Source organism: Salvelinus fontinalis, chromosome 3 (assembly GCF_029448725.1).
Source record: "Salvelinus fontinalis isolate EN_2023a chromosome 3, ASM2944872v1, whole genome shotgun sequence".
Classification (NCBI taxonomy): Eukaryota; Metazoa; Chordata; class Actinopteri; order Salmoniformes; family Salmonidae; genus Salvelinus; species Salvelinus fontinalis.
This window is the reverse complement of record NC_074667.1, coordinates 61,685,908-61,701,879: the sequence shown is the minus strand read 5'-3', so window position 1 is coordinate 61,701,879 and position 15,972 is coordinate 61,685,908. Positions and strand designations below refer to the sequence as shown.

The 15,972-nt window shown below is 48.7% G+C and overlaps 1 protein-coding gene across 2 annotated transcripts in view; it reads left to right on the top strand.

The window, feature by feature from the left end:
- The first annotated feature begins 2,212 nt into the window (after window positions 1-2,212).
- LOC129851280 (transcription cofactor vestigial-like protein 4) overlaps window positions 2,213-15,972 on the top strand; it is a 116,080-nt gene continuing 102,320 nt past the window's right edge. Inside the window, exons 1-2 of one of the 2 annotated variants that reach the window (XM_055917707.1) lie at window positions 2,213-2,458; window positions 3,481-3,557. In XM_055917707.1, the coding sequence (XP_055773682.1) occupies window positions 3,494-3,557 (64 nt within the window). In that variant the 5' untranslated portion in view covers window positions 2,213-2,458; window positions 3,481-3,493. Of the gene's footprint in view, window positions 2,459-3,477; window positions 3,558-15,972 lie in introns of those variants that run through there. The other variant, XM_055917704.1, reaches the window with a different exon arrangement.

The following is a 15,972-nucleotide window of genomic DNA, read 5'->3' as shown; positions in this document are numbered from 1 at the left end:
GTCACCAGCCACCTTGTTACTTGAGTGTGGACCGCCACCTGGTGGAGAATGACAGTAAATGATCATTCTTGGTCCTGTGCTGCAGGTACGGAGGATGACAGGGGCTCTGGTGGCAGTTGGCCAGGGAAAGATGTCTATCTCTGGGGTGAAGGAACTACTCGAGGCCCAGGACTCTCAGGCCTACCCAAACGACCTCACAGCACCCCCAGACAGACTATTCCTCACCAGGGTGGAGTACCACCATTAAGTTAGGACTTACCCATCCACCCCGTCTGAGCCGTCTTCCTCTCTAGGGTTCTTCATTACAGGGAGTTTTTCCTGCATACTGTGCTTCTGCTTGCTCGTTTGGGGTCTAGGCCTAGTTCCTTTAAAGCTCTTTGTTACAACTGTTGATATTTTATTCACTTTGATTAATTGACCAGAACCTGTCACAGTCTACCGCCATACTTACCGAAAGATTAAAAAAAGAATCCCCGTTATTTAACCAGGTAGACAAGTTCTAATTTACAATTGCGACCTGGCCAAGATAAAGCAAAGCAGTTCGACACATACAACAACACAGAGTGACACATGGAGTAAAACAAACATACAGTCAATAATACAGTAGAACAATAAGTCTTTATACAATGTGAGCAAATGAGGTGAGATAAGGGAGGTAAAGGCAAAAAAAAAAGGCCATGGTGGCGAAGTAAATACAATATAGCAAGTAAAACACTGGAATGGTAGATTTGCAGTGGAAGAATGTGCAAAGTAGAGATAGAAATACTGGGGTGCAAAGGAGCAAAATAAATAAATAAATAAATACAGCAGGGGAAGAGGTAGTTGTTTGGGCTAAATTATAGATGGGCTATGTACAGGTGCAGAGATAGAAATGTTTTACAATCTAAGGTAACACCAAGTGATTTAGTCTCCTCAACTTGAATGTTGCATATATGCATGTGTTCAGTAGAGCAGGCTATATTTTTTTTAATTTTTTTATTTCACCTTTATTTAACCAGGTAGGCTAGTTGAGAACAAGTTAGAGAAAGGAATGTGATATTTGAGGCTCTCTCTCACTAACTGATTGTACACACACACACATATATTACAGTTTGTGCGTGTGATATGAGGGTTGGACATGTGTTTATTTCGACATTATAAAGACTTTTTTATTTTATAAACAGCGGCAACACCGCCATGTTGACGTTCGATTAGATTCATTAGGATCCCCATTAGCCCACACTAATGGAGACAGCTAGTCTTACTGGGGATCCCCATTAGCCCACACCAATGGAGACAGCTAGTCTTACTGAGGATCCCCATTAGCCCACACCAATGGAGACAGCTAGTCTTACTGAGGATCCCCATTAGCCCACACCAATGGAGACAGCTAGTCTTACTGGGGATCCCCATTAGCCCACACCAATGGAGACAGCTAGTCTTACTGGGGATCCCCATTAGCCCACACCAATGGAGACAGCTAGTCTTCCTGGGGATCCCCATTAGCCCACACCAATGGAGACAGCTAGTCTTACTGGGGATCCCCATTAGCCCACACCAATGGAGACAGCTAGTCTTACTAGGGATCCCCATTAGCCCACACCAATGGAGACAGCTAGTCTTACTGAGGATCCCCATTAGCCCACACCAATGGAGACAGCTATCCTTACTGAGGATCCCCATTAGCCCACACCAATGGAGACAGCTATCCTTACTGAGGATCCCCATTAGCCCACACCAATGGAGACAGCTAGTCTTACTGGGGTCTGACACATAACAAAAAAATACATTACAGACCAAAATACTTAACAATTTACATACGTTTAAAAACATTAACATGTAGTGTGTGTGTGCATCTATCAGCTACACACACATGTCAGTACATAAACACAAGTTGGTCACATGAGGCGCTGTACCATGAGGTGTTGCTTTATTTGTTTTTTTTAAAACTATAATTCCGATATTTTCTGTTGGAAAAACGACATTAGTGTCCGACTTTCGTCTGTTGCACCATCCCTGACTTCACTCCTCGACTTTCGTTCACGGTTGGTAGCATCGCCTTACCGCTCAAACTGCCAATAGTTTTGCCTTGTCGGTGTGTAAGAAATAAACGCACCTGGCTTATTAAACCGTATATGACGTCCCACCCTACCTGCAAAAGGATGTGATGCAATGGAGTTGTGGTAATTTATGCTGATATCATTTCGTGGAGCACGACCAATGAGAAGTCTCCACTTTCACCACCTGCTAGGAAGAGAATTCTCTCATTCCCAACATTCTTCACCCTTCGTTGACAACGAACTTCACAAGTGTGTTCAACCATTATTAAGGCATTGTTTCCAACTGACACGAAACAATTCAGTTGACTCGTTTCGCTTTTCTGTGGGTTGAAATTGCACCAGGATTGTTCTTCACAATTGTTATCAGCGCGAATATAATTGCCGAAGATTTCCAAAGTGGCGCACTAAGAAGGAAGGTGGTATGTACACCCTAGCGACTAGGCTACAATCCTACTAGTTTTAACGGTGGAAACATTGTAGCAACCTTGCATGCATGCTTGTGTTGCGTGACAGTTGTTGGGATTTGGATTACGTTGTTTTACACCTGAAAGTAGATAGGGACAAACGTTTTCCTGAAGTTAAATGAATTGTGACTCATGATTTCCTGATTGTGCGACTACACAGTACCAATGTTTGTTTATATAACTAAATAGAAGTTGAAGAAACTGCAAAAATAAGTCTTACACTTTATGTAGCCGATAAAGTATTGCCAAAAATGTATACAATCTTCCCTTTCTGTGTTTATTATTAGTTCCATGGAAATGACTCCATTCCTATGATAGACTTCCTTTAGCGCCTACTGTGGTCTTCTTCCCGGGTAGTTGAGGAGCTCCGTCCTCTAATCTGGTCCGGGTGGAGTTTTGATAGCAACAACGTGTCAGCATCAGTCGATTCTTGTAAAAATGTCAATTCTGAAAACGCTTACTTTCAGTACTACTCAGTCTCTTCCAGGGAAGGTAGAGCCCCACTTTTGTATACAATTTTTTTTGTTGCTAAAAATAAAATATATATATATTTTTTTGTGTTGCCTGTTTTGCATGTTATTTTGGCATTAATACGTGTTACGCATCAGTTTGCAAACATTGTAAAAAAAGATTTAAAAAAAAACAAAACAAAATAATTGCGTTAATAAAGCCGCATGCAAACATGGTCTATTTTTCTTTCTTGAGTAAGGCATCTCCAAAAATGCAGGTGTTTCAGCTGAGCTCAGTGCTTTGTGTGGCGTTGGGCCAGCCAGCAGAAAATACAGAGTTTAGCTGTTGGTAATGTTCTCTAGTTGTGCCGGGATTGGCTCAGTGTTCTGTCACTTACGGGAACACCAAGTCACTGCCAAATCTAAGGGTAGAGCTCGAAAATGAATAAACATGCAGTCAGATTTCTTTACGGTCCTTAAAGATAGGAAATTGCTGCATTCTAAATCAATCTGATCTTTCTTCTTCAGGTTGTTGTTAAGAATGGAAACGCCCTTGGATGTACTGTCAAGAGCTGCGTCGTTAGTGCATGCGGATGACGAGAAACGTAAGTTAGCCCTGACGCCCTGGCCCTGACGCCCTAGCCCTGACGCCCTGGCTCTGACGCCCTGGCCCTAGCCCTGACGCCCTGGCTCTAGCCCTGACGCCCTGGCTCTAGCTTGGAAAATACATAAATGTGACTCTCTTGATGACAACATAAGGGCTGTTTTCCTAAAGAAGTTAAATCCGCTTCATGTTTTGGTTTCCTTGACCAATACTAATGAATACCGCAATACTGGTATTGTCCCGGCCCTACTTGTTACCCCTAGCCTACCTTAGCCCTACCTTTGCCCTTCCCTAACCTTTCCCCTACCCTACCATGGCCTACCCTAGCCATACCTTTCTCCTAGCCTCTAGACCTAGCCTACACATAGCCCTAACTTTCTCATAACCTCTAGACCTAGCCTAGCCATACCCTTCTCCTACCCTGGCCTTAACACTACCCTTATCCTGCACTACCCTGGCCTTATCCCTAGCCCAACCCTGCCCTTATCCCTACCCTAGTCCAACCCTAGCCCTACCCTGGCCTTAACCCTACCCTTCTCCTACCCTGGCCTTATCCCTACCCTGGCCTTATCCCTACCCTGCCCTAGCCCAACCCTGGCCTTATCCCTACCCTAGCCCTACCCTAGCCCTTCTCCCACCCTAGCCCTACCCTGGCCTTATCCCAACCCTGGCCGTATCCCTACCCTAGCCCTTCTCCCACCCTAGCCCTATCCTGGCCTTATCCCAACCCTGGCCTTATCCCTACCCTGGCCCTAGCCCAACCCTGGCCTTATCCCTACCCTTCTACTGCCCTACCCTGGCCTTACCCCTACCCTTCTCCTGCCCTACCCTGGCCTCATCCCTACCCTTCTACTCTGGCCCTTGGGCCTACAGTCAGTCCTCATGGCTGTCTTAACACAATCAAGCTTTAATTCTGTCTGGTTGAAAATTCCTTCTTATATTAAGCAGCAAATCCTTCTCAGCGGGCATGCAGTTTGGCTAGACTGAGTTAGGAGTACAGACGGGCAGTTTGACTAGACTGAGTTAGGAGTACTGACGGGCTGTAGCTCAACACACTCCCAGCAGGGAGAATATGCTGTTGTTTCAAAAGTGTTATTTAAAAAAATATATATTTAACCAGGTAGGCTAGTTGAGAACAAGTTCTCATTTGCAATTGCGATCTGGCCAAGACAAAGCAAAGCAGTTCGACAAAAACAACAACACAGAGTTACACATGGAATAAACAAACATACAGTCAATGATACAATAGAAAAAGTCTATATACAGTGTGTGCAAATGAGGTAGGATAAGGGAGGTAAGGCAATAAATAGGCCATAGTGGTGAAATAATTACAATATAGCAATTAAACACTGGAATGGTAGGGTGTGCAGAAGATGAATGTGCAAGTAGAGATACTGGGGTGCAAATGAGCAAGATAAATAAATACAATATGGGGATGAGGTAGATCGGATGGGCTATGTACAGATGAGCTATGTACAGGTTCAGTGAGCTGCTCTGACAGCTGGTGCTTAAAGCTAGTGAGAGAGATAAGAGTCTCCAGCTTCAGAGATTTTTTAAATAATTGAGCTGCTTAGAGAAGAGTTGTTTCTTTAGCTTTAATTTTATTAACCTCTGCAGGGGGGTTGGTCTGTATTTCAATTACATTTTAAGGGCTTCATTGGCATGGGAAACATATATTAACATAGCTGAAGCAAGTGAACGAGATGATAATACAATAAATATTGTTTTAACAGTAAACATTACACTCACAAAAGTTCCAAAAGGATAAAGACATTTCAAATGTCATATTATGTATATATATATACAGTTGTGTAACGATGTGCAAATAGTTAAAGTACAAAAAGGGAAAATAAATAAACATAAATATGGGTGGTGTTTGTTCTTCACTGGTTGTGCTTTTTCTTGTGGCAACAGGTCACATCTTGCTGCTGTGAACACTGTGGTATTTCACCCAGTAGATATGGGAGTTTATCAAAATATAAATCTTACACAAATAATTCACCATTTTTGATATCTTGTGTAATCTGAGGGAAATATGTCTGTCTAATATGGTCATACATTGGGCAGGAGGTTAGGAAGTGCAGCTCAGTTTCCACCTCATTTAGTGGGCAGAGTGCAGTTTTCTCTTGCTAGTTGTTCTGTGTGGAGAGACTTCAATGGAAGGCTACAGGGCTGATCTCGGACCAGTTTAGCCTTTTAGCTCATAATGAATTAGACGGGGTGGGACCTGATCCTAGATCAGCATCTACTACTACTGATGCTATAGATCATAATGAATTAGACGAGGTGGGACCTGATCCTAGATCAGCATCTACTACTACTGATGCTATAGATCATAATGAATTAGACGAGGTGGGACCTGATCCTAGATCAGCACCTACTACTACTGATGCTATAGATCATAATGAATTAGACGGGGTGGGACCTGATCCTAGATCAGCACCTACTACTACTGATGCTATAGATCATAATGAATTAGACGGGGTGGGACCTGATCCTCGATCAGCACCTACTACTACTGATGCTATAGATCATAATGAATTAGATGGGGTGGGACCTGATCCTAGATCAGAATTACGGGGTGGGACCAATACTTCTCCTGTATTGGTGGTCGTGAGGGCACCACTCTGGTCTTCTCATGTCTCCTGTATTGGTGGTGGTGAGGGCACCACTCTGATCTTCTCATGGCCCTGTATTGGTGGTGTTGAGGGCACCACTCTGGTCTTCTCATGTCTCCTGTATTGGTGGTGGTGAGGGCACCACTCTGGTCTTCTCCTGTATTGGTGGTGGTGAGGGCACCACTCTGGTCTTCTCCTGTATTGGTGGTGGTGAGGACACCACTCTGGTCTTCTCCTGTATTGGTGGTGGTGAGGACACCACTCTGGTCTTCTCCTGTATTGGTGGTGGTGAGGGCACCACTCTGGTCTTCTCCTGTATTGGTGGTGGTGTTGAGGACACCACTCTGGTCTTCTCCTGTATTGGTGGTGGTGAGGGCACCACTCTGGTCTTCTCCTGTATTGGTGGTGGTGGTGAGGGCACCACTCTGGTCTTCTCCTGTATTGGTGGTGGTGGTGAGGGCACCACTCTGGTCTTCTCCTGTATTGGTGGTGGTGGTGAGGGCACCACTCTGGTCTTCTCCTGTATTGGTGGTGGTGGTGAGGGCACCACTCTGGTCTTCTCCTGTATTGGTGGTGGTGGTGAGGGCACCACTCTGGTCTTCTCCTGTATTGGTGGTGGTGGTGAGGGCACTACTCTGGTCTTCTCCTGTATTGGTGGTGGTGGTGAGGGCACCACTCTGGTCTTCTCCTGTATTGGTGGTGGTGGTGAGGGCACCACTCTGGTCTTCTCCTGTATTGGTGGTGGTGGTGAGGGCACCACTCTGGTCTTCTCCTGTATTGGTGGTGGTGAGGGCACCACTCTGGTCTTCTCCTGTATTGGTGGTGGTAAGGGCACCACTCTGGTCTTCTCCTGTATTGGTGGTGGTGAGGGCACCACTCTGGTCTTCTCATGGCCCTATATTGGTGGTGGTGAGGGCACCACTCTGGTCTTCTCCTGTATTGGTGGTGGTGAGGGCACCACTCTGGTCTTCTCATGGCCCTATATTGGTGGTGGTGAGGGCACCACTCTGGTCTTCTCCTGTATTGGTGGTGGTGAGGGCACCATTCTGGTCTTCTCCTGTATTGGTGGTGGTGAGGGCACCACTCTGGTTTTCTCCTGTATTGGTGGTGGTGAGGGCACCACTCTGGTCTTCTCCTGTATTGGTGGTGGTGAGGGCACCACTCTGGTCTTCTCCTGTATCGGTGGTGGTGAGGGCACCACTCTGGTCTTCTCATGTCTCCTGTATTGGTGGTGGTGAGGGCACCACTCTGGTCTTCTCCTGTATTGGTGGTGGTGAGGGCACCACTCTTGGTCTTCTCCTGTATCGGTGGTGGTGAGGGCACCACTCTGGTCTTCTCATGTCTCCTGTATTGGTGGTGGTGAGGGCACCACTCTGGTCTTCTCCTGTATTGGTGGTGGTGAGGACACCACTCTGGTCTTCTCCTGTATTGGTGGTGGTGAGGACACCACTCTGGTCTTCTCCTGTATTGGTGGTGGTGAGGGCACCACTCTGGTCTTCTCCTGTATTGGTGGTGGTGGTGAGGGCACCACTCTGGTCTTCTCCTGTATTGGTGGTGGTGGTGAGGGCACCACTCTGGTCTTCTCCTGTATTGGTGGTGGTGGTGAGGGCACCACTCTGGTCTTCTCCTGTATTGGTGGTGGTGGTGAGGGCGCCACTCTGGTCTTCTCCTGTATTGGTGGTGGTGGTGAGGGCGCCACTCTGGTCTTCTCCTGTATTGGTGGTGGTGGTGAGGGCACCACTCTGGTCTTCTCCTGTATTGGTGGTGGTGAGGGCACCACTCTGGTCTTCTCCTGTATTGGTGGTGGTGAGGGCACCACTCTGGTCTTCTCCTGTATTGGTGGTGGTGAGGGCACCACTCTGGTCTTCTCATGGCCCTATATTGGTGGTGGTGAGGGCACCACTCTGGTCTTCTCCTGTATTGGTGGTGGTGAGGGCACCACTCTGGTCTTCTCCTGTATTGGTGGTGGTGAGGGCACCACTCTGGTCTTCTCCTGTATTGGTGGTGGTGGTGAGGGCGCCACTCTGGTCTTCTCCTGTATTGGTGGTGGTGGTGAGGGCGCCACTCTGGTCTTCTCCTGTATTGGTGGTGGTGGTGAGGGCACCACTCTGGTCTTCTCCTGTATTGGTGGTGGTGAGGGCACCACTCTGGTCTTCTCCTGTATTGGTGGTGGTGAGGGCACCACTCTGGTCTTCTCCTGTATTGGTGGTGGTGAGGGCACCACTCTGGTCTTCTCATGGCCCTATATTGGTGGTGGTGAGGGCACCACTCTGGTCTTCTCCTGTATTGGTGGTGGTGAGGGCACCACTCTGGTCTTCTCCTGTATTGGTGGTGGTGAGGGCACCACTCTGGTCTTCTCCTGTATTGGTGGTGGTGAGGGCACCGCTCTGGTCTTCTCCTGTATTGGTGGTGGTGAGGGCACCACTCTGGTCTTCTCCTGTATCGGTGGTGGTGAGGGCACCACTCTGGTCTTCTCCTGTATTGGTAGTGCTGAGGGCACCACTCTGGTCTTCTCCTGTATTGGTGGTGTTGAGGGCACCACTCTGGTCTTCTCCTGTATTGGTGGTGGTGAGGACACCACTCTGGTCTTCTCCTGTATTGGTGGTGTTGAGGGCACCACTCTGGTCTTCTCCTGTATTGGTGGTGTTGAGGGCACCACTCTGGTCTTCTCCTGTATTGGTGGTGGTGAGGACACCACTCTGGTCTTCTCCTGTATTGGTGGTGGTGAGGGCACCACTCTGGTCTTCTCATGTCTCCTGTATTGGTGGTGGTGAGGGCACCACTCTGGTCTTCTCCTGTATTGGTGGTGTTAAGGGCACCACTCTGGTCTTCTCCTGTATTGGTGGTTCTGAGGGCACCACTCTGGTCTTCTCCTGTATTGGTGGTGGTGAGGGCACCACTCTGGTCTTCTCCTGTATTGGTGGTGCTGAGGGCACCACTCTGGTCTTCTCCTGTATTGGTGGTGTTGAGGGCACCACTCTGGTCTTCTCATGTCCCTGTATTGGTGGTGTTGAGGGCACCACTCTGGTCTTCTCATGGCCCTGTATTGGTGGTGGTGAGGGCACCACTCTGGTCTTCTCCTGTATTGGTGGTGTTGAGGGCACCACTCTGGTCTTCTCCTGTATTGGTGGTGGTGAGGGCACCACTCTGGTCTTCTCCTGTATTGGTGGTGGTGGTAAGGGCACCACTCTGGTCTTCTCCTGTATTGGTGGTGGTGAGGGCACCACTCTGGTCTTCTCATGTCTCCTGTATTGGTGGTGGTGAGGGCACCACTCTGATCTTCTCATGGCCCTGTATTGGTGGTGGTGAGGGCACCACTCTGGTCTTCTCATGTCTCCTGTATTGGTGGTGGTGAGGGCACCACTCTGATCTTCTCATGGCCCTGTATTGGTGGTGGTGAGGGCACCACTCTGGTCTTCTCATGTCTCCTGTATTGGTGGTGGTGAGGGCACCACTCTGGTCTTCTCATGGCCCTGTATTGGTGGTGTTGAGGGCACCACTCTGGTCTTCTCATGGCCCTGTATTGGTGGTGGTGAGGGCACCACTCTGGTCTTCTCCTGTATTGGTGGTGGTGAGGGCACCACTCTGGTCTTCTCCTGTATTTGTGGTGGTGAGGGCACCACTCTGGTCTTCTCCTGTATCGGTGGTGGTGAGGGCACCACTCTGGTCTTCTCCTGTATTGGTAGTGCTGAGGGCACCACTCTGGTCTTCTCCTGTATTGGTGGTGTTGAGGGCACCACTCTGGTCTTCTCCTGTATTGGTGGTGGTGAGGACACCACTCTGGTCTTCTCCTGTATTAGTGGTGTTGAGGGCACCACTCTGGTCTTCTCCTGTATTGGTGGTGTTGAGGGCACCACTCTGGTCTTCTCCTGTATTGGTGGTGGTGAGGACACCACTCTGGTCTTCTCGTGTATTGGTGGTGGTGAGGGCACCACTCTGGTCTTCTCATGTCTCCTGTATTGGTGGTGGTGAGGGCACCACTCTGGTCTTCTCCTGTATTGGTGGTGGTGAGGGCACCACTCTGGTCTTCTCCTGTATTGGTGGTGGTGAGGGCACCACTCTGGTCTTCTCCTGTATTGGTGGTGGTGGTGAGGGCACCACTCTGGTCTTCTCCTGTATTGGTGGTGGTGAGGGCACCACTCTGGTCTTCTCATGTCTCCTGTATTGGTGGTGGTGAGGGCACCACTCTGATCTTCTCATGGCCCTGTATTGGTGGTGGTGAGGGCACCACTCTGGTCTTCTCATGGCCCTGTATTGGTGGTGGTGAGGGCACCACTCTGGTCTTCTCATGTCTCCTGTATTGGTGGTGGTGAGGGCACCACTCTGATCTTCTCATGGCCCTGTATTGGTGGTGGTGAGGGCACCACGCTGGTCTTCTCATGTCTCCTGTATTGGTGGTGGTGAGGGCACCACTCTGGTCTTCTCATGGCCCTGTATTGGTGGTGGTGAGGGCACCACTCTGGTCTTCTCCTGTATTGGTGGTGGTGAGGGCACCACTCTGGTCTTCTCCTGTATTTGTGGTGGTGAGGGCACCACTCTGGTCTTCTCCTGTATCGGTGGTGGGGAGGGCACCACTCTGGTCTTCTCCTGTATTGGTAGTGCTGAGGGCACCACTCTGGTCTTCTCCTGTATTGGTGGTGCTGAGGGCACCACTCTGGTCTTCTCCTGTATTGGTGGTGTTGAGGGCACCACTCTGGTCTTCTCCTGTATTGGTGGTGGTGAGGGCACCACTCTGGTCTTCTCCTGTATTGGTGGTGGTGAGGACACCACTCTGGTCTTCTCCTGTATTGGTGGTGTTGAGGGCACCACTCTGGTCTTCTCCTGTATTGGTGGTGGTGAGGACACCACTCTGGTCTTCTCCTGTATTGGTGGTGGTGAGGGCACCACTCTGGTCTTCTCATGTCTCCTGTATTGGTGGTGTTGAGGGCACCACTCTGGTCTTCTCCTGTATTGGTGGTGTTGAGGGCACCACTCTGGTCTTCTCCGGTATTAGTGGTGGTGAGGGCACCACTCTGGTCTTCTCCTGTATTGGTGGTGGTGAGGGCACCACTCTGGTCTTCTCCTGTATTGGTGGTGCTGAGGGCACCACTCTGGTCTTCTCCTGTATTGGTGGTGCTGAGGGCACCACTCTGGTCTTCTCATGTCCCTGTATTGGTGGTGTTGAGGGCACCACTCTGGTCTTCTCATGGCCCTGTATTGGTGGTGGTGAGGGCACCACTCTGGTCTTCTCCTGTATTGGTGGTGGTGAGGGCACCACTCTGGTCTTCTCCTGTATTGGTGGTGGTGAGGGCACCACTCTGGTCTTCTCCTGTATTGGTGGTGCTGAGGGCACCACTCTGGTCTTCTCATGTCTCCTGTATTGGTGGTGCTGAGGGCACCACTCTGATCTTCTCATGGCCCTGTATTGGTGGTGGTGAGGGCACCACTCTGGTCTTCTCATGTCTCCTGTATTGGTGGTGCTGAGGGCACCACTCTGATCTTCTCATGGCCCTGTATTGGTGGTGGTGAGGGCACCACTCTGGTCTTCTCATGTCTCCTGTATTGGTGGTGGTGAGGGCACCACTCTGATCTTCTCATGGCCCTGTATTGGTGGTGGTGAGGGCACCACTCTGGTCTTCTCATGTCTCCTGTATTGGTGGTGGTGAGGGCACCACTCTGGTCTTCTCCTGTATTGGTGGTGGTGAGGGCACCACTCTGGTCTTCTCATGTCTCCTGTATTGGTGGTGGTGAGGGCACCACTCTGGTCTTCTCATGGCCCTGTATTGGTGGTGTTGAGGGCACCACTCTGGTCTTCTCCTCTATTGGTGGTTGTGAGGGCACCACTCTGGTCTTCTCCTGTATTGGTGGTGCTGAGGGCACCACTCTGGTCTTCTCCTGTATTGGTTGTGGTGAGGGCACCACTCTGGTCTTCTCCTGTATTTGTGGTGGTGAGGGCACCACTCTGGTCTTCTCCTGTATTGGTGGTGCTGAGGGCACCACTCTGGTCTTCTCCTGTATTGGTGGTGGTGAGGGCACCACTCTGGTCTTCTCCTGTATTGGTGGTGCTGAGGGCACCACTCTGGTCTTCTCCTGTATTGGTGGTGCTGAGGGCACCACTCTGGTCTTCTCCTGTATTGGTGGTGCTGAGGGCACCACTCTGGTCTTCTCCTGTATTGGTGGTGCTGAGGGCACCACTCTGGTCTTCTCCTGTATTGGTGGTGCTGAGGGCACCACTCTGGTCTTCTCATGTCTCCTGCTGGGGTTTTATTTTTTCCCTGTGCTGTTGCTGTTGCGTGTAGCCTCTCTGTCCCAACACAATACAGACGACCTGTTTCCACAATAGACTCGCCCCCACGGCCCAGCAACCAAGGCACTGGAATATCCGCCCCCTTTATGACTCTTGGAATGCTCCCGTTTGCAACAGCATTCGAGAGGGAAAGGCTCCCTGGCTGAGCTACACTATACTACTCTGAACTGCTACACAACACTGCTACACTATACTATAATACACTACCTGCATTGCTACACTATGCTATATTGCTACAGTACACTGCTACACTATACTATAATACACTACCTGCATTGCTACACTATGCTATGTTGCTACAGTACACTTCTACACTATACTATAATACGGTACTCTATATTATACTATGCTACACTGCTACCCTGTGCTATACAGCTACACTGTGCTATACTGCTGTGCAACACTGTGCTATACTGCTACACTGTGCTATACTGCTATACTGCTATACTGTGCTATACTGCTACACTGTGCTACACTGCTACACTGTCTATACTGCTACACTGTGCTATACTGCTGTGCTACACTGCTACACTGTCTATACTGCTATACTGCTACACTGTGCTATACTGCTATACTGCTACACTGTGCTATACTGCTACGCTGTGCTATACTGCTATACTGCTATACTGTGCTATACTGCTACACTGTGCTACACTGCTACACTGTCTATACTGCTACACTGTGCTACACTGCTACACTGTGCTACACTGCTACACTGTGCTACACTGCTACACTGTGATATACTGCTACACTGTGTTACACTGCTACACTGTCTATACTGCTACACTGTCTATACTGCTGTGCTACACTGCTACACTGTCTATACTGCTACACTGTGCTACACTGCTACACTGTGCTACACTGTGCTACACTGCTACACTGTGCTACACTGCTACACTGTGCTACACTGCTACACTGTGCTACACTGCTACACTGTGCTATACTGCTACACTGTGCTACACTGCTACACTGTGCTATACTGCTACACTGTGCTACACTGCTATACTGCTACACTGTGCTACACTGCTACACTGTGCTATACTGCTACACTGTGCTACACTGCTACACTGTGCTACACTGCTACACTGTGCTATACTGCTATACTGTCTATACTGCTACACTGTGCTACACTGCTACACTGCTACACTGTGCTACACTGCTACACTGTGCTATACTGCTACACTGTGCTATACTGCTACACTGTGCTATACTGCTACACTGTGCTATACTGCTACACTGTGCTATACTGCTACACTGTGCTATACTGCTACACTGTGCTATACTGCTACACTGTGCTATACTGCTATACTGTCTATACTGTGCTACACTGTGCTACACTGTGCTACACTGCTACACTGTGCTACACTGCTACACTGTGCTATACTGCTACACTGTCTATACTGCTACACTGTGCTACACTGCTACACTGTGCTATACTGCTACACTGTCTATACTGCTACACTGTGCTATACTGCTACGCTGTGCTATACTGCTACGCTGTGCTATACTGCTACGCTGTGCTATACTGCTACACTGTCTATACTGCTACACTGTGCTATACTGCTGTGCTACACTGTGCTATACTGCTACACTGTGTTACACTGCTACACTGTGCTATACTGCTATACTGTGCTATACTGCTACACTGTGCTATACTGCTACACTGTGCTACACTGCTACACTGTGCTACACTGCTACACTGTGCTATACTGCTACACTGTGTTACACTGCTACACTGTCTATACTGCTACACTGTCTATACTGCTGTGCTACACTGCTACACTGTCTATACTGCTACACTGTCTATACTGCTACACTGTGCTACACTGCTACACTGTGCTACACTGCTACACTGTGCTACACTGCTACACTGTGCTACACTGCTACACTGTGCTACACTGCTACACTGTGCTACACTGCTACACTGTGCTACACTGCTACACTGTGCTACACTGCTACACTGTCTATACTGCTATACTGTCTATACTGCTACACTGTGCTACACTGCTATACTGCTACACTGTGCTACACTGCTACACTGTGCTCTACTGCTACACTGTGCTACACTGCTACACTGTGCTATACTGCTATACTGTCTATACTGCTACACTGTGCTACACTGCTACACTGCTACACTGTGCTACACTGCTACACTGCTACACTGTGCTATACTGCTACACTGTCTATACTGCTACACTGTGCTACACTGCTATACTGCTACGCTGTGCTATACTGCTGTGCTACACTGTGCTATACTGCTACACTGTGTTACACTGCTACACTGTGCTATACTGCTATACTGTGCTATACTGCTACGCTGTGCTATACTGCTACGCTGTGCTATACTGCTACGCTGTGCTATACTGCTACGCTGTGCTATACTGCTACACTGTGCTATACTGCTACACTGTGCTATACTGCTACACTCTGCTACACTGTCTATACTGCTACACTGTGCTACACTGCTACACTGTGCTACACTGCTACACTGTGCTACACTGCTACACTGTGCTACACTGCTACACTGTGCTACACTGCTACACTGTGCTACACTGCTACACTGCTATACTGCTACACTGTGCTACACTGCTACACTGTGCTACACTGCTATACTGTCTATACTGCTACACTGTGCTACACTGCTATACTGCTACACTGTGCTACACTGCTACACTGTGCTATACTGCTACACTGTGCTATACTGCTATACTGTCTATACTGCTACACTGTGCTACACTGCTACACTGCTACACTGTGCTACACTGTTACACTGTGCTATACTGCTACACTGTGCTATACTGCTACACTGTGCTATACTGTCTATACTGCTACACTGCTACACTGCTACACTGTGCTACACTGCTACACTGTGCTACACTGCTACACTGTGCTATACTGCTACACTGTGCTACACTGCTACACTGTGCTATACTGCTACACTGTCTATACTGCTACACTGTGCTACACTGCTATACTGCTACGCTGTGCTATACTGCTACACTGTCTATACTGCTACACTGTGCTATACTGCTGTGCTACACTGTGCTATACTGCTACACTGTGTTACACTGCTACACTGTGCTATACTGCTATACTGTGCTATACTGCTACACTGTGCTATACTGCTACACTGTGCTATACTGCTACACTGTGCTATACTGCTACGCTGTGCTATACTGCTACGCTGTGCTATACTGCTACGCTGTGCTATACTGCTACACTGTGCTATACTGCTACACTCTGCTACACTGTGCTATACTGCTACACTGTGCTATACTGCTACACTGTGCTATACTGCTACACTGTGCTATACTGCTACACTCTGCTACACTGTCTATACTGCTACACTGTGCTATACTGCTGTGCTACACTGTGCTATACTGCTACACTGTGTTACACTGCTACACTGTGCTATACTGCTACACTGTGCTATACTGTGCTATACTGCTACACTGTGCTATACTGCTACGCTGTGCTATACTGCTACACTGTGCTATACTGCTACACTGTGC